The following is a 19,135-nucleotide window of genomic DNA, read 5'->3' on the forward strand; positions in this document are numbered from 1 at the left end:
ATTATCCTGGTCTCTTGCTCAGCTCTACCCTAGAAGAATTAGCAGGACAAATTCTGTCTTCTGTTTGTCAAGCTATTCTCAGGATTCCTTGAGGGAATCACCCTGAAAGGTGCCCCTTTGGCAATTCTTGTGACAGGGACAAATGGGATTCCCTGTAAGCTCTACATCTGCTGTAGTTGGATGGGATGAGTGCAGTTTTGAGGGTTCCTGCTCTGTAGTGGGGAAGAGACCCATCACAAGCTGTGACTGGACAAGGATCACAGGGGTTGGAAGGGACCCAAAGAGATCATTGAGTCCAACCCCCCTGCCAGAACAGGGCCATACAATCTAGCTGAGGTCACAGAGGAACACATCCAGATGGCCTTGACAGCCTCCAGAGAAGGAGACTCCACAGCCTCTCTGGGCAGCTTGCTCCAGTGCTCTGGGACCCTTACAGGAAAGAAGTTCCCCCTCGTGTTGAGGTGGAACCTCCTGTGCTGCAGCTTACATCCATTGCTCCTTGTCCTGTCACAGGGTGCAGCTGAGCAGAGTCTGTCCCCTCCCTCCTGACCCCCACCCCCCAGATATTGATAAACATTTATTAAATCCCTTCTAAGTCTTCTCTTTTCCAGACTGAACAGCCCCAGGTCTCTCAGCCTGGTCTCATCAGGACACTTGCTGAGCAGACTGTCTCTTCCCTCATCAATGTCGTTAATGAGGTTTAACAGCACTGGACCCAGCACTGATCCCTGGGGGACTCCACTAGTTACAGCTCTCCAGCTGGACCTGGCACCACTGATCATCACTCTTTGATCTCTGTCTTGTAACCAGTTCCTAATCCACCTCACTGTCTGCCCTTCCATCCCACACTTCCTGAGCTTGCTCCCTAGGATGTCCTGGGAGATGGTGTCAAAGGCCTTGCTAAGCTCAAGGAGTCTCCTTCTCAGCAGAGAGAGCAACTGAACTGTATTCTGCATCCTGGAGCAATGAGCTATGGCCACAGGCTCTAACAATAAATAAAAAGCATTGAGCAGCCTTCTGCTCTTACCCAGTGCTCCAAGAGTTGGAACAATCACCCAAGATAGAGCATATCAAAGTTTAGTTAGGCAGAAAAGGGTCAAAACCCAAACTTCTTGGTTGAATGCTTTTAATCACTGTTGTCAAAGCAAAAGGGCAGCCTAGGGTTAAGATGTCCTGGGTAGAAGACAGCCCTAGCTGGAAGCTGGATTGCCATAGAAATTCTTAACCAGCAGAAGGAGCAGAGTTAAAACACTGGCATCATGAAACACTGAACAAGGGACAGCTTGAACAAGAGGGGTCTTGAGAGCCCTGTTCAAGTTGGAGTTTGTTCCCAGGGGGATGCAGTGAGAAACAGCTGGCAGGGTAAGTGCTGTAAAGTGATTGCCTATGGATAACATAAGTTAAGCAGTTCCCTACTTACCCAGTTACAGACTTTAGCCCTTCAGGGGCACACCCAAACTCTACCTCAGTTCTAAAAGCACAATTCTTCATGGATTTTTGCAGCCACAAGGTCAAGCTGATGGAAATGAGGCAGTTAAGGAAATGAGGCAGTTAAAGACCTTTGTGGGTCCAGTTTGCAACACTTTAAAACCCCCACACTGGCAAGGCAGCTCCATCTCTAGGCACCAGGCTGCATCTTCTCTAGGCACCAAACTGTTCCATCAAGAAAGCCTTTTTCTCTAGTTCACTGTGATCAACCTGCTTTTCCCCTTCAACTTTCTCTTCAGAGTCAGCTGTAGCACACAATGTTTACTAAGACTAAGTACAAAATACTAGGAGTAATTGCCAGATCCTCTTCACACTCCAAACCTGTACTCCACTGCAAGCATTGAAAACATTAAGCTCTTCACATTTGATGCTGGTATTGAAAGTTCTTTGAACTGAAATGCAATTTACAAGCAATAGATTGACAGTTCTGTACCCTCTGAAAATGCTGGACAAACATTGGGTTCAGTTACATACACTGGGTGGAAGCTGAGGCGTTGTGATGGGTTACACCCATCCTGGAAGCAGGGAGGGGGAGGGCTTGTGAGAGCACTGCCCTCCCTGCAGGGGGTTTTCCCCCTGGGAAACTGAGTCTGTTCCACTCCCCCTCCCTGTCCAGCAAGGTTATAAAAAGGACACTGCAGCCATTAGCTCTCTTGGCCCCTGCCTTTGCCTGGACAAGGACTGCCACTGGCTCCCTGCTTCCCTGCCATGTGCTCCTCCCTGCTGCACCCACACCTGTCCAAGGGACTGGTTTTGTAGTTCCTATTTCTTTTTTCCCATCCATCCTTGTTCCTTACCCATGGGAACCCTACCTGTTACTGTTACATACATATAGATACACACATATATATATTCTGTTGAAAGAAAATTCTTTCCCTCTCTACTTCCAAGCAGAATCCAAATTGTTTCTTGGTGGATTTGCTTCTTTCCTTTCTTTCCCTCTCTGTTGGGAAAGTGGAGGGGGGGAGCAGGGGAGGGATTCTCAGCCTTGCCCCCAACTGAGCTCTGAAGTCCCAGTTAAGGCTCAAACCCCCACAGCTGCAGGAAGTTCCGTGAAGACATGAGGAATTTTTTTTCCCTGTGAGGGTGACAGAAGCCTGGCACAGGCTGCCCACAGGGGGCTGTGGCAGCTCCTTCTCTGGAGATATTCAGACCCCAGCTGGATGTGTTCCTGGGTGATCTGTGCTCCTGCTCTGGCAGGGGGGTTGGACTGGATGAGCTTTTGAGGGCTCTTCCAGCCCTTAACATTCTGTGACTGTGAATCAGAGGTGAACAAACCCAGGCACCTCTGAATGTCGGTGCTGGCCAGGTGAAACCCTTCTCTGCTTGCCAGTAACTTGAGCCCTGACTGTTGGAATGGGTTAGATAAGTGCAGTACAAAGCATGTGCCAGAGAATCCCAGAACCTTCCTTTCCCCCACACAAAGCATTTCAAGTGTGGTTAGAGCAGATCATGCTCAAACTCACTGAGCTCAGCTTTGCCTCTTCTCCTCCCACTGCTGCCAGTTTCTGACAGCTTACTGCAGGGTATAATTAGGGATTTAGTTTCTGGTCTTTATTTTAGGCATATATTTACTTCTTTTTTTCTTTTCCCTTCCCATCCCCCCCCAAGAGATTGAGTCATTATTGTGTTTCCTTTGGAGTGCTGCCCTCAAGAACGTTTTGTCTTTCCCCCAGCAGGGGCATTCAGGAGGGCACACTACTTGTTTCCTCTAGCAGTGTAAACTAGAAGTGGCAGCATTTCAGATCCTCAGGATGACTGCTTCACAAAACTCAGCTGTCTGCTGCTTGCCTTCAAAGCTCTGTATGTACACACAGAGATGCATACCCACCAATACCTAAAGCAGCCAGAAACACAGCTTTCGAGCTGCTGGAGAGTAGAAGCTATTTATAGGTTAGCCTTTTAATGTTTTACCAGTAATGCTTAAGCACCAACACTTCCAAGGGCTGCACATTGCATCAAGGAACTGGATCACATGGGAGGCAGCAGCTTGTCAGAGCTCGTCCTACAGCGTGCCACAAAAAAGCTCTTCAGTGCTCTCCTGAGCCGAAGACATTTCTCCTCTCACTCCCATTTTAACACACAGGCACAATTCCTGCTTCCTTCCCCACAAATAAGCTCTTTCCTTGTTCTCACCTGTTAGTCTGGGCTGTGTTTGCCCTGCTGAAGCCCATGATCAGCCCTTGACCTCCCACCCTGCTTCCCCATACTGACCCATCCCTGCTCATAGCTCCCCTTGACCTGTAGCCAAAGGTCCCTGTTCCCACCTGCCTACCTTGGAAGCAGGGACATGGACCTGATGGAGAGGCTCCAAAGGAGGGCCCCAAAAATGATCAGGGGGCTGGAGCAGCTCTGCTACGAGGACAGGCTGAGGGAGCTGGGGGTGTTCAGCCTGGAGAAGAGAAGGCTCTGAGGAGACCCAACAGCAGCCTGCCAGTACCTGCAGGGAGCTACAAGAAGGATGGAGAGAGACTGTTTGCAAAGGCCTGCAGGGACAGGACCAGGGGCAATAGCTTCAAAGTAGAGCAGAGCAGATTTGGATTGGATGTTAGGAACAAGTTCTGCACCATGAGGGTGGTGGAACACAGGAACAGGTTGCCCAGGGAGGTAGTTGGGGTCCCATCCCTATTCAAGGTGAGGCTGGACAGGGCTCTGGGCAGCCTGATCTGGTGGAGGATGTCCCTGCTGCCTGAAGAGGGGGTTGGACTGGATTGAGCTTTGGAGATCCCTTCTGGCCTGGACCATTCTATGATTCTCTAAGTCTGTGTCTTTCCCAGCCCCACCAGGTATCCCTTGGTCTCTGGATAATGTTTCCATAGGGCTTCTCTTGCCCTGCTGATGCAGCTTCAGCCTGGCAGGACTTTGCTCCCCAGAGTACAAGAGGTGCAAGCCCAGGCAGGCCCACTTAGCACCCAAGACCCCCCAGGTGCCTCACTCTTCCGTTCCCCTGGGCTGAGCTTGCCACATCGCCTGGCTGGTGTGTCACAGCCTATTCCCACAGGTGGGCAGGCCATGCAGGTGACACCCTCCCAAGGCTCAGGAATGCTCATCCAATTGCACTTACTCCAGCAGGTGGGACGTGCACCAGTCCAGCAAGAAACACACCCAAACCTTTGTGAAATGAGCCAGAAGAGAGTTGAGTGCCCATGGGCAGAGTGCCAGAGCAGCTCAGTGAGCATGGCCAGCCTATGGCACCCACAAAACCTGGAGCATGAAAGTTAATGAGGCAAAGCTGTCACTGTCTGCTGCACAGCTAGGGCAGGAGCAGCCCAGTCTGCATGAGAGCTTTTGCCCTGAGCAGCCCAGGAGGATGCTTGGTTTCACACCACGTCCTCTTGTAGAAGTGGGGGGGGTTTCTTTCAGTGGGACAGGCAAATGTAGGAGGAGCAAGACCCATTTAGCTAACCCTCAGGACTGAGCACACATTAATCATGGCAGTGACATACCATGAGAAGGGTCAGGTGAGTGTGCCCATCCTAAAGGCCAGGATGCAGTACATAAGCACGTGGGGTTTGAGCACATACACTGCCATCCAACCCAGCTTCTTGGTGGAAACTAAAGTCAGAGACACAGATGGTGGTGTTCAAAGACTGATGCTGCCACCCTGACCCTGACCAGGGCAACCCCAGCACTGAGCCCTGCTTGAACCTACAGTGACAGCAAACCCAACACTGACAGCAAACATCCTCCTTGGCCATGGCCTCAAGCTTCATGCTCGAGAGCATCCAACGGAGCCCTAGGCAAGGTGTTTATGAGGCTGAACAAAAACTGTAGACACAGTAATTGTTTGGCCATGGTTTAGTTTCTTTGGCAGCCAAGTCTGTCAAAAAAATAATAAAGAACAAAGCAAGCCTTGCCAGTGAAACAAAGCAGAGAGCTCAGTGGCAGAGCCCAGATGCAGCATTTTCATCTCGGACAAAATCCACACCTTGAGAGGCTGGAGAGCAAAGTGAGCTGGACAGGAACACATTTGGCAAGGAAAGGAGAGGTGGCTCGCTGCTTGCTGTCTTCTTGCATCTTGAATGACCTCCCTAAGCTGAGAGTGGTGCTGCATTGCTTTCATCATGCTGAAGCTTGCCATTTGCCCAGGCTGGGAGGCTGTGGGCCAGCATCAGACCTCAGCAATGCAGAGACAAGTGTCCCCGGAACCACGGCGGAGGCGGCAACATGTGGAGCTACCCCCCAAGGCATGAACATGGGATGCAGACCATGGGAAGCAGTCCCAAGGAAGGGTAGCTCTGTGGATTCATGTGGCATGAAGTGCCTGGGCCAAGTGCCTTAGCAGAGGCCCACAAGGAAGATCAGAGGGCTGGAACACCTCTCCTGGGAGGACAGACTTAACAGAATTGGGGCTGTTCAGTCTGAAGAAGAGAAGGCAACGAGGAGACCTTCTGGTGGCCTTCCAGGATCTGAAGGGGGCTACAAGAAAGCTGGGGAGGGACTTTTGAGGGTGTCAGGGAGTGATAGGACTGGGGGGAATGGAACAAAACTAGCAATGGGTAGATTCAGATTGGATGTTAGGAAGATGTTCTTCCCCAGGAGGGTGGTGAGACACTGGCACAGGTTGCCCAGGGAGGTGGTGGAAGCCTCATCCTTGGAGGTTTTCAAGGTCAGGCTGGATGTGGCTGTGAGCAACCTGCTGTGGTGTGAGGTGTCCCTGGCCATGGCAGGGGGGTTGGAACTGGCTGAGCCTTGAGGTCCCTTCCAACCCTGACAATTCTGTGATTCTATGATAACTTCCACCACTGCCTCCTGTGCTGGGCATCCCCCAGCAGAGCCTGGCTCCGGCCTCTGGGCACTCACCCTGCACATCTTTATAAACACGAATGAAGTCACCCTTCAGGCTCCTATTCTACAAGCTCAATAGCCCCAGGTTGTGCCACTTCAGTTCTGTGCTGCCCAAGCAGGTACACCACAGCTTGCATAGGCTCCAGTTAATGTCGCCCCTCTGTTTGGACCATGCTTTGAGAAATGGAATTCATCTGTGCCCCCTCACTCCAAGTCATCAGTGCTGCTGCTGGGACACATCCAAGCAGCCAAGCTCAAGTTGAGGCCATTATACAGAATACAGAATTAACCAGGTTGGACAAGACCTTCGAGATCAGGGAGTCCAACCTATCACCCAACACCATCTAATCAACTCAACCATGGCACCAAGGACCTCATCCAGGCTCTTCCTAAATACCTCCAGTGATGGTGACTCCTCCTCCCTGGGCAGCACATTCCAATGGCCAATCTCTCTTGCTGGGAAGAACTTCTTCCTAACATCCAGCCTGAACCTCCCCTGGCACAGCTTGAGACTGTGTCCTCTTGTTCTGGTGCTGGGTGCCTGGGAGAAGAGGCCAACCCCCACCTGGCTACAACCTCCCTTCAGGTAGCTGTAGACAGCAAGAAGGTCTCCCCTGAGCCTTCTCTTCTCCAGGCTAAGCAACCCCAGCTCCCTCAGTCTCTCCTCACAGGGCTGTGCTCCAGACCCCTCCCCAGCTTTGTCGCCCTTCTCTGGACACCTTCCAGCATCTCAACATCTTTCCTAACCTGAGGGGCCCAGAACTGGACACAGGACTCAAGGTGCAGTGCTGAGCACAGGGCACAATGACCTCCCTGCTCCTGCTGGCCACACTATTCCTGATGGAGGCCAGGATGCCAGGATGCCTTCTTGGCCACCATGGCACACTGTTGGCTTATGTTCAGCTGCTGTTGGCCAGTACCCCCAGGTGCATTTCTGCCTGGGCACTCTCCAGCCACTCTGTCCCCAGCCTGTAGCACTGCCTGGGGTTGGAAGGCCCTGATCGATGCTTTCAGTAGCAGCTGGAACTTTAGGGCTCTTCACACCGGTTTAAAACCTCCGTCCCAGCAAGGCAAAGCTGGGCAGAGCTCTCACCTTGTGCCCTGGCTCAGCTCAGGAGATTGGTCAGATAGCAGCCACCTGCTTTACTTACAGCCTCAAAATATGGGCAGCCAAATGCTCAGTGCCACGCATGAGGAAGTGTAAGCGAGTGCTTGGTTGTGGGCTCTGCAACAGGCCAGCGGCCCTTGTCTTGCTCAGCCCAGAGAGATGAGGGCAGCCTGAAGTACTTCTGCTTTTCTGGAGCGAGTGCCGGGGTGATGTGCCTACCCCTGGGTGAGCTGCCCCAGCCCATCCGCTGGCTCCATTCACGCGCGTCTCTGGGGGCAGGAGGTAGCCAGGCCGTGCTCCCCAAGCTCTGGCTCCAGTGCAGCGCAGGGGGCAGGGAGGGGATCGTCTTCCTTCCCACCCCTTCCCACCCCCCTCCTCCCCTCCCCCGGCAGCACAGTGGCGCTCCTCTCTCCCACCCCCAGCCCACCCACCGCCGCCAGCGGAGACGCCTCAGCTCCGCCAGCTGCGGCGGTTGCGGCTCGGCGCCGCCCCCGGCCTCCCCCCACCGGCTCCCGCCGCTCGGGCTCTCCGCACCGCTGCCGCTGCCGGTGCGGCGGCACCGGGGGGCGGGCAGGGGGCGGGCCGGGGGCCGCGGCGCGGCCGTCGGGCCCGGTGCGCCGGCTCGGGGGCCGGGGAGGACCATGCACCGCGCTGTCTCCAACCAGCGCTCGGTCTCCTCCTCCTCGGGCTCCTTCCAGCCGCCGCCACCGCCGCCGCTGCCGCACGCCGCCGACCGGCAGCCTCTCTTTCCGGGGGGTTCCAGCAGCGGCGGCAGCCGGCGGGGCTCGGGTTCGAGCTCGGGCTCTGCGCGGGCCCGCCGCCCCCGCAGCAGCACCGAGGAGGAGGAGGAGGAGGAAGAAGAAGAGGAGGAGGAGGACAGCATCAGCATCAGCAAGCCCCTGGTGCCGCCGCCCGCCGCCCCGCTGCCGGCCGCCGCCTCGCCGCTCCCCAGCAGCAGCAGTAGCAGCGGCAGCGGCGGCGGCGGGAGCCCGGGCCGCAGCATGACGGCGGCGGAGCTGTACGGGGGCGGTGGCGGCCGGCGGCGGGGCGGCGGCCGGCGGGGCGGCGGCGGGGGCACTGCTGGGGCCCGGAGGGGCGGCGGGCGGGCGGCGCTGGGGCTTCCAGGCGCTGTCCCTGGTGCTGCTGCTAGGGCAAGGTGCGCTGCTGGACCTCTACCTGATCGCCGTAACCGACCTGTACTGGTGCAGCTGGATCGCCACCGACCTGGTGCTGGCGGCCGGCTGGGGCATCTTCTTCTGCCGCAACAGCCGGGCGCGCCGCCGGGAGCGGCCCCCGCCGCCCCCCGGGCCGCCGCCGCCGCACCCGCTGCTGCTGCACGGTCCCCCCCGGCGGCCGTGGGGCCGGGGGTCGCGGGGCCGGGGCCCCCCCCCGCGGCGGGGACTTCGCCTACGCGCACCTCGCCTGGCTCATCTACTCCATCGCCTTCACGCCCAAGGCGGCGCTGATCCTGGGCACCTCCATCCTGGAGCTGATCGAGCTGCGCCTGCCGCTGGGCATCACCGGGTTTCGCATCACGCTGGCGCTCTCCGCACCGCTGCTGTACTGCCTGCTTAGGGCCATCGGCACCGAGGGCACGGGGCAGCTGCTCCTGCCGCCTCAGCCGCCGCCGCAGCACCGCGCCGCCGCCGCCTTCCTCGCCACCTGCCTCGACCTGCTCGACAGCTTCTCCCTGCTGGAGCTGGTGCTGCAGCCCGGGCGGCCGGCGCCGCTCCCCGCCCCGCTGCGCTACCTCCTCATCGCCGTCTACTTCCTCTGCCTGGCCTCGCCGGTGCTGTGGCTTTACGAGCTCAGCGCCGCCCGACCCCCCGGCGCTGCCCGCCTCGCCCTCCACCTCTTGCTGCCCGCCGGGCTGCTGGACGCCCCGCTCCTGGCGCTCCGCTGCCTCCTGCTCCTACGCTACCAGCAGCCGCTCTCCCTCTTCATGCTGAAGAACCTCTTCTTCCTGGCCTGCCGCGGCCTGGAGGCGCTGGAAACCTGCTGCCTCCTGCGCCCCGTCGCTGCCCCGCCGCCCGCCAAATACGGCCCCTCCACCGCCGCCCCCGCCGCCGCCGCCCCGCTGGCCCACGGTCTCTCCGACGCCGACGTGGGCCCCCACGGGTACGTGAACGCCTTGGCGGTCACCGCCCAGGGCTGAACCGGTTTCCCACGGCCGCCGCCTCCGGGTCCGCTCCCGGCAGAGTCTCTCTGCGTTTCTGCTCAGGTTCCTGCCGCCGCGGCCGAGCAGGGAGAAGGGGACGCGGACGCCCCGGCAGGACCCTCGCTCTCCTCCTCTCTTTCCCGCGAACAAATCCAGCAGCGGCAGCTCAGCGCAATCCAGACTACCTTCAAGAGGCTTCGGCTGACGCTCGTCCTCGGAAAACGCACCTCCCTTCGTGATGGGTCGTCTTCTACCCCTTCTGCCTCTCCGCCTGTTTGGAGGGTCCCACTCTTCCCTTCCTGCTCCCCGTCAGGACATCGTGTTGCTTTGTGCCCATAACCGTTTAGTTTAACCTTTTCTTTCTCGACAGCGGGGACCGGTAGATTTTGTCCCTTCGTTTGAGAACTCCTCCTGACCACAAAGAGGAGCGGTGAGAGGGGTCTGACCAGCAGAGCCGTGCCTTTGTGGCGTGGGCGGGACAGAAGGAAGCACGTTTTGGTTTCGCTAGGTCTCGTCGCCAGCAGCAGAGCTACAGCAGGCTGTCGTGTACCGACTGGGGAACATCTGGGAGCAAGCTGGGCGGCTCAAAGCCTAGGAGCCACTTTCTCCATGCCAAAAAATGTCTACCTCTGTGCTTCGATATTTTGCATCTTCTTCACAGGCTAAAGAAACACACGAACATGGCGTGGACATAATCTAGGGGTTCAGACCCCATTTTACAACTCCTCCCCTCCCCCCCCCCCCCCCCAAGACATTTCTTTCTGGTGAGAACAGGGTTTACAGCAGCCTACTGCTTGCTTAAGACAGCAGCACCCAGATGCTGGGGCTCTCATTTCTCTGTGAATATGCATGTTTATGGGATCAGTGTTGGTTTGCTTTCATGCCCACTGTAGGGGCTCCCTTTACATAGGCCAGGAAGAGTTCCTCAGGGCTCCTTCCACACCCACTTGAGAGAGCAGAGATGGGGCCAGGGGGCCTGCAAACTGTGCCCCCTCTCTGCACCGGCGGAGCAGAGGACGTTGGCACTGCTCAGGGCGGGCCCTGCACTCGGTGAAGCTCACATTCCAGCACAGAAAACAAAGTGCTGCAGGAGCCTCTGAGGCAGAGGTGCTCCCGAGTGCTGGGGAAAGCCCACGCAGCAGCGTCCTGTCCTCCATGTGCATGTGGTCCAGGGTAAATGGGGAAAAGGTTAATTGTTAGCAACCTCACATGGAAACACAGTTCTCTTTGGTTGTAAGCTCCATGAGTGTTCAGTGGGGATGAAGGCCTCCTCCTCTGCCTGGCTCCGGCTGCTCCTGAAACCAGCCGAATGAAAGTAGGAGCACAAGAGGCCACGTTTGGAGGAAGGACTTTGCCCCTCCCAGGCTTACATTTTGTTATCTGAGCAAGACTGCATTCACTGGAAAAATGCCAGTTTCCTGTCCCAAGCCTTTTTCTGAGCTGTCCTGATGAGAAAGGAAAATGAAGCACAAGCAGCTGCTCCCCAGAGCCAAGTGCAGAACTGCAGGCACAGCCCAGGCTTCCCCTGCACCCCCTACCCATTCGCTGGGGCTTGGGCTTCAGTGGGACCCAGCCTCTCTCCCCGCTCCCTTTTCACAGAGGGAGAGCAACTGCCTGCTCCAGTGGACTGCTACGACAAAATGTTTAGTCTGGTAACTTGCAGCTCCCACGGGCAGGAGTGGGGGTGCCATGGGGCTCTTCTCCCCCAGCTGATGGGTTTTGAGGGGCTAGTAGAAGAGCCCCTAGAAAGGATGGGGCAGTAGTGCTGTCCTGCTGAGAGCTGCAGCTAGGGTGGGTGACTCTCCCCCTGCCATAAGGAGAGCCAGCAAAACGCTAGGCTTGACTTTCCCACCAGTGCTTTATTTTTAACCTGAGCCCTTGCGTGGGCCCTTGTGTGAATTTTGGCCAGTGGCCTTTCTTCTTCAGTAACTTATTTCTGTCTGGACAATCTTGGTGCTGTGAGTGACTGTGATTGTAAAACTTGGTACTGTGAACTTTTGCCCGTGTGACGTGCGACGTGTCGAGGGGGATGCTAAGTTTCTAGCCACAGGAGCTGTCACTGCAGGTAGGTGATGCTTGTACAGAGATTTGTTTCCTCACACCTTCCCTACACCTGTATGCAGGAAGTGTTCCATGCTTCAGTCAAACAGCTAAAGAAAAGGGAAAGAAAGCAGCAAACAAACCCAAACGAAACAACTTCAGCCCAAAACAAGGTGCAGGAAGAGATTTCATCCCCAGCTGTGCTCTGCTGCTGCTGTGGCTGAGTCCACGCTAGCACTAAAGCACACAGAACACCCCTAACACACTGATGTGTACCCACAGCTGAGACACTAGAGGAGAATTCTTCACAAGTCTGACTTCAGTACCCCTTCATAGCACATGACAAAGTTGCTGTTTCAACAGTGAGTGCCTTTCCCCATTTCAGACATGGCTGAGAAAATGGCAGACTTGACATTTCTCTCTCGCCCTGGCACCTTGGAGCCATCTGACAGGGACAGCGCAGTTCTGATGTGGCCCTGCCTGGATGCAAAGGTTGCCTGGGACAGACAACCCTGCAAAATGATCCCAGAGCCACAGAATGGTAGGGGGTGGAAGGGACCTCAAAAGCTCATTCAGTCCACCCTCCCCCACCCCCACTGCCCCTGCCAGAGCAGGGTCAGCCAGAGCAGATCACACAGGAACACATCCAGGCGGGTCTGGAATATCTCCAGGGAAGGAGGCTCCACAGCCTGGCTCTGTTGCATAGAATTCCTTTGTAGCAAAGTGGCTCTCTGTGGTGCTGTGCTTTCTGGGTTGTTAGCAAACGTGCCCTTTGGAGAGGGTAAAGCTCTTGTAGCAGTTGACTGTGCAGGAGCCCCCTTGCAACTAAAAGGCAGCTCTGCTGCCCTTTCAATGACTGACTGCAGAGAAACCCTTAAAGCTCTTCAGCGCCTTGTTGATAAGCCTGCCCCTCCTTCTGAACTCCCTTCTCTTTGCTTAATTGAGCTCTCCCTTCCACTTCAAGCCCTCTGCTGCACAATAGGGCTCCTTTGCAGAAGAGGGAGGCGGTAGCACCAGTGAAGTGTAAGCAATACCTCATCAGACCAAGCACCTTGCACCCCTAACTGCACGTTCTGCCAGCGGGAAATGACTGGCCCGGGTCAGTAACACTTTGCTAGGTGAAATTGTGCCATACAAAGCCCTACATCCGCTTGGGTTTCTGTTACAGGCCTTGTAACACAGCTCAGCTCTTTAGTGTTTCATTGCTCTCTCTCTTTGCTATCCTGACAAGCGAGGTGACTACTCCCAGGAGGGGAAACTGAAGTGAGAAATCAGGCCCCTGGCCCACGGACACTTGGCATCCCCCTGGCATTAATTAGAACTTGTATTTTTTAAAAGCAAGATTGTTAAAATAAAACTAGAAACTTGTGACTGATTTTGCTCTTTTTTCCCTTGGTTTTTGGTTTTGGTTTTGTTTTTTTTTGGCTGGGCTACTCAGTTTTGCATTAAGGGCCCAGCAGCTGCACTGAACTTCATTTGCTCGTGCTGGATTGCTAAAATCCAGCGGGAGGCTGGGGAAGCCAAAGCCCTCCTGCTACAGAAGATCAGGTTTGTGACCAGCTGAGCAACCTGAACAGACACAAGTCTCTGGGGCCTGACAAGATGCAGCCCAGAGTCCTAAGGAAATTGGCTGGTGTCATTGTCAAGCCACTCTCCGTGATACCTGAAAAGTCCTGGCAGTCCCCCAGTGAAGTCCCTGGAGTATGGAAAAAGGGAAGCACTGCACCCATTTGTCAGAGGCTGGAAAGGAGGACCCTTGGGAGCCACCAACCTGTCAGCCTCACCTCTGTGCTTGGGAAGATCATGCAACAGATTCCCCTAGAAACTATGCTAATACACTCGGGAGACAGGGCGCTGATTTGAGACAGCCAGCATGGCTCCAAGGGCAGGTCCTGCCTGACCAACCTGTCCCCATTCTGTCACTTGTGGTTCAAGATCTGAGGACAATTAATTCTCTAGGCACAGCCTAAAACTGCCACACTTCCCTGATGGAGTGACTACATCAGTAGGCGAGGCATGAGCTACAGACATTGTGTGTCTGGACTTTTGTAAGGGCCCCACACCACCTTTCTGACTCAGAGATGGACTTGATGGGTAGTGTTCACTGGATGAGGAACTGGTTGGATGGTCACATAGCAGTCAGTGCTGCATTTCCAGATGGAGATCAGTGAGCAGGGCTGGCCCTCAGGACACTGCTGTTCACACTTTTCATCTAGTGGCCCTTGGCAAGTTTGCAGATGACACCAAGCTGAGCAGTGCAGCTGATGCACCAGAGGGACAGGAGACCATTACTGAGTGGGACAGGAGACCACTACTGAGAGGGACAGGAGACCATTAGTGAGAGGGACAGGAGAACACTACTGAGAGGGACAGGAGACCATTACTGAGTGGGACAGGAGACCATTACTGAGTGGGACAGGAGACCATTAGTGAGAGGGACAGGAGACCATTAGTGAGAGGGACAGGAGACCATTAGTGAGAGGGACAGGAGACCATTAGTGAGAGGGACAGGAGACCATTAGTGAGAGGGACAGGAGACCATTAGTGAGAGGGACAGGAGACCATTACTGAGTGGGACAGGAGACCATTAGTGAGAGGGACAGGAGACCATTAGTGAGAGGGACAGGAGACCATTACTGAGTGGGACAGGAGACCATTAGTGAGAGGGACAGGAGACCATTAGTGAGAGGGACAGGAGACCATTACTGAGTGGGACAGGAGACCACTAGTGAGAGGGACAGGAGACCATTAGTGAGTGGGACAGGAGACCATTACTGAGTGGGACAGGAGACCATTAGTGAGAGGGACAGGAGACCATTAGTGAGAGGGACAGGAGACCACTACTGAGAGGGACAGGAGACCATTAGTGAGAGGGACAGGAGACCATTAGTGAGAGGGACAGGAGACCACTACTGAGAGGGACAGGAGACCACTACTGAGAGGGACCTGGACAAGCCTGAGAAGTGGACCTGCATGAACCTCATAAAGACCAACAAGGGCAAGTGCAAGGTCCTAAGCCTGGGTCAGGGCAATCCATGGCATCAATACAAGCCAGGGAAGAAAAGGATGTGAAGGAGGACTTGGGGGATACTGGTGGAGGAAAAGCTGGACATGAGCCAGCAATGTGTGCTTACAGCCCAGAAGGTCAACTGTATCCTGGCCAGCATCAAAAGAAGCGCAGCCAGCAGGTCAAGGGAGGTGATTCTGCCCCAAGACTCTGTTCTGGTGACACTCCACCTGGAGTACTTAGTGCAGGTTTGGAGCCCTCGGCACAAGAAGGACAAGGATCTGTTGGAGTGGGTCCAGAGAAAGGCCACAAAAATGATCAGAGAGCCAGGGCACCTCTGCTAGGAAGAAAGGCTGAAAGGGTTGGGGGTGTGCAGCCTGGAGAGGGCTCCAGGGAGACCTTATTGTGGCCTTCCAAATACTTGAAGGAGGTCTAGAAGCAAGATGGAGACAGTTTTTAGCAGGGCCTGTAGTGGCAGGACAAGAGGGAACAGTTTTAAACTAAAAGAGGGTAGCTTTAAACTGGATATAAGGAAGAGGTTTGTTTACAATGAGGGCAGGGGGACACTGGCCCAGGTTGCCCAGAGAGGTGGTGGATGTCCCATCCCAGGAGACATCCAAGGTCAGGCTGGACAGGGCGCTTTGAGCAACCTGATGCAGTTAATGATGTCCCTGCTCACTGCAGAGGAGTAGGTGGGGGAGGATGAACTAGACCTTTAGAAGTCCCCTTCCAACCCAAACCATCCTATGATTCTATGGTATCAGTGGCTGGGTTCTCCCCCCCACCCCAAGCTTCCTGTGAAAGCAAACTCTGAAAGCTGCAAGACCAAGGGAGTTATTTGAGAAAGGAATGAGCCAGGCAAGGAAATCCAGATGACACTTCTGAGCTTCCTGTTTCAATGATTTATAGGAATTCATACCACTTGAAAAAGGCTCTTGGGGAAGAGAATAAACCAATTTCCCTGCTAATTGCTTACAAGATAAACTTTGAGCAGTGGGATCACCAAGTCGAGAAGCATTCAGCATCATCTGAGAAAGGGCTTCTCACTGCAACAGCACTGAGATGCCATCTGCTGCTGGGCCAGCTGCTGTACAGGCAGCAAACGAAGCTGATACCCAGTCTTAAGTTTGGATCCATGCAGGGAGTGTCCCTTTGTTAGTCCTCCCAGGCACCTGGCTGCAGACAAAGCAAGCTGTCTGAACAGTCCTGCCTCACTGAGCAGCAATTACAAACGTGGCCCTTCTTTGGGACCTGCTTGGAAGGACCATGCACTTCACAGAATGTGAGAGGTTGAAGGGACCTCCAGACATCATCCAGTCCAACTCCCCTGCCAAAAGCAGCATCAGCCAGGGCAGTCTGCACAGGAATGCGTCCAGGTGGGGTTGGAAAGGCTCCAGAGAAGGAGATTCCACAACTCCCTGGGCAGCCTGCTCCAGGGCTCTGCCACCCTCACTGCAAAGAAGTTTCTCCTCATGTTGAGCTGAAACCTTCTCTGTTCAAGTTTGTATCCATTGGTCCTTGGCTGATTGCTGTGCACCATCCAGAAGAGCTTGGCCCCCTCCACTTGCCCCGGCCCCCTCCACTTGCCCCCCCCCCCCCCAATTGACAGACATTGATCAGATCCCTCTCAGCCTTCTCTTCTCCAGACTAAACAGCCCCAGGGCTCTCAGTCTCTTCAAGGGGAGATGCTCGAGTCAGCAGAGGCTGTCCCTGTCCCTTCCTGACGCCCACCCCTCTGGTATTTACAGACATTGATTAGATCCCCTCCCAGTCTTCTCCTCTCCAGACTCTCAGCCTTTCCTCAGAAGGCAGTGCTCCAGTCCCCTAAGCATCCTCATGGCTCTCTGTTGGACTCTCTCCAGCAGGCCTCTGTCTCTCTTGACCTAGTGAGCCCAAAACTGGAGACAGTGTTCCAGGTGTGGTCTCACCATGGCAGAGCAGAGAGAGAAAAACCTCCCTAGACCTGCTCCCACATGAGGGCCTCAGCTGTGTGCAGCTCAAGCGAGTGCAGCTGCAACACCTTGCAGGAATGTTTTGGCACTTGTCAGTTCAGTTTCACAGCTCTCCCTCAGATTGCTGTAAGAAATATTCACAGAAGAGGTCAGGCAGAAGGAAGTACCTCAAAGAACTGAAGCAAATACATCCAAAAGTGTGCTTGTTTTTTAATTTAAGGAACAAAACACAAGCTGCAAAGCAAGGCAATTACACAGTACACCCAACGACAGAACACATCCTCTTCTGAGACGTCAGAGGCTTAAGAGGCTGCAGGAAAATTAACTTGAGATTCGTTGACAAGTAAACTTAGAAAGACAGGAAGGTGACAAGCTCGTCTGAACACAAAGGAGAAAGGCCTGGGTGTACTTCATTGAATGGTCTGGCTTGGAAGGGACCTCCAAAGCTCATCCAGGCCAACCCCCTCTGCACTCAGCAGGGACATCCTCCACTAGATCAGGTTGCCCAGAGCCCTGTCCAGCCTCACCTTCAATATTTAGCCTGGAGAAGAGGAGGCTCAGGGGAGACCTCATTGCTGTCTACAACTACCTGAAGGGGGATTGTAGCCAGGAGGGAGTTGGTCTCTTCTCTCAGGCAACCAACGCCAGAATGAGAGGACACAGTCTCAAGCTGCACCAGGGGAAATTTAGGCTGGAGGTGAGGAGAATGTTCTTCACTGAGAGAGTTGTTCATCATTGGGATGTGCTGCCCAGGGAGGTGGTGGAGTCACCATCCCTGGAGGGGTTCAAGAGGGGATTGGATGTGGTACTTGGTGCCATGGTCTAGTCAGGAGGTCTGTGGTGACAGGTTGGATTTGATGATCTTTGAGGTCTCTTCCAACCTTGGTGATTCTGTGAGACTGTGATCTCCAGGGATGGGGCTCCCTCCCTGGGCAACCTGTTCCAGTGTTCCACCACCCTCATGGTGCAGAACTTGTTCCTCACATCTAATCTCAATCTGCCCTGCTCTAGTTTGAAGCCATTGCCCCTGCTCCTGTCCCTGGAGGCCTTTGGAAACAGTCTCTCTCCATCCTTCTTGAAGCCCCCTTCAGGTACTGGCAGGCTGCTATTAGGTCTCCTCAGAGCCTTCTCTCCTCCAGGCTAAACACCCCCAGCTCCCTCAGCCTGTCCTTGTAGCTGAGCTGCTCCAACCCCCTGATCATTTTTGGGGCCTCCTCACGAGCTGTTATCCAGTGGGCTGGACTACAAAGCCAGCAGTAACAAATGAGGTCAAGGCCAGCCTCAGCTGGTCTGCTACCCAGTCAGAGCTCCATGGGCCAACAGGCACTCCAGGTAACAGTGCACTAAGCCCAGTGTTTAAAACCCCTGGAATTGATACAGCTACTATCACTCCTCCTGGGAGCTGGTTTCACAATGGTTAACCTGAACTACCTGTGCTTGAGTTCATACCCACAGAGTAACGTCTTACAGTTCAGCTCAGCCTCCCCTAATGCAGTTACAGTCTCCACTCTAAACCAGCATCTGCTGCAGCTACACTTCCCCCCTCCCCCCCCCAAAATAGTCTTTCATTTACATAGAATACATAGAATACATAGAATAAACCAGGTTGGAAGAGACCTTCACTTAATTGTGTCACTATCTGCATCCTCAGTTCAAGTCTTCAAGTCTTCCTGGTGCTGAGATGTCCCAAAGCAAAGAGCACTGCAGCAGTGCATTGCAGAACAGACATTTCCAGGACTCAGTTACTCTGGATTCAGTTCCACATTCTTTTAAGCAGCCCAGATCCCACTTTTTGGTCCATTACCTCCTCTTCTCCCTTCCTTCTTCTGTAGGTTTTCAAGCACCTACCTCCCAACAGCTATGTGCTCCCAGCAGGGAGGTGAGGAGAATTATTGGGACTCCCAATTACACATTTATCCCACTTAATTCCAGTTGATTTGCAAATGGCCATGGATCACAGGATCAGAGGATGTTAGGGGCTGGAAGGGACCTCTGGAGATCTTCCAGTCCAACCCCCCTGCCAGAGCAGGATCACAGAATCCAGTACAGGTCACACAGGAACACATCCAGACAGGGATGGGAAGGCTCCAGAGGAGGAGACTCCACAACCTCTCTGGGCAGCCTGCTCCAGGGCTCTGGAACCCTCACAGTGAAGAAGTTCCTCCTCATGTTGAGGTGGAACCTCCTGTGCTGGAGTTTCCATCCATTGTTCCTTGTCCTATCCCAGGACACAAGTGAGCAGAGGCTGTCCCTGTCCCTTCCTTCCTGACCCCCAGCCCTCAGGTATTTATGAACATTTATCAAATCCCCCTCTCAGCCTTCTCCTCTCCAGACTAAACAGCCCCAGAGCTCTCAGCCTCTCCTCCCCAGGTAGTGCTGCAGTCCCTTCAGCATCCTTGCAGCCCTCCCTGGACTCTCTCCAGCAGATCCCTGTCCCTCTGGAACTGGGCAGCCCAGAACTGGATGCAATATTCCATGGGGAGCCTCACCAGGGCAGAGCAGAGGGGGAGGAGAACCTCCCTGGCTCTGCTGGACACACTCTTCTGAATGCACCCCAGGACCCCATTGGCTTTCTTGGCCCCCAGGGCACGTTG

General features: G+C 54.8%; 1 protein-coding gene across 1 annotated transcript; it reads left to right on the forward strand.

Moving 5' to 3' along the window:
• Nucleotides 1–8,025: 8,025 nt before the first annotated feature.
• TMEM121B (transmembrane protein 121B) lies at nt 8,026–10,284 on the forward strand. Its single transcript, XM_054168010.1, is given in 4 exon segments — nt 8,026–8,454; nt 8,456–8,663; nt 8,666–8,728; nt 8,731–10,284. Coding segments are annotated over 4 exon segments (1,509 nt in total). The 3' UTR covers nt 9,540–10,284.
• Nucleotides 10,285–19,135: the final 8,851 nt, after the last annotated feature.

Source organism: Dryobates pubescens, chromosome 15 (assembly GCF_014839835.1).
Source record: "Dryobates pubescens isolate bDryPub1 chromosome 15, bDryPub1.pri, whole genome shotgun sequence".
In the NCBI taxonomy this organism is placed as follows: domain Eukaryota; kingdom Metazoa; phylum Chordata; class Aves; order Piciformes; family Picidae; genus Dryobates; species Dryobates pubescens.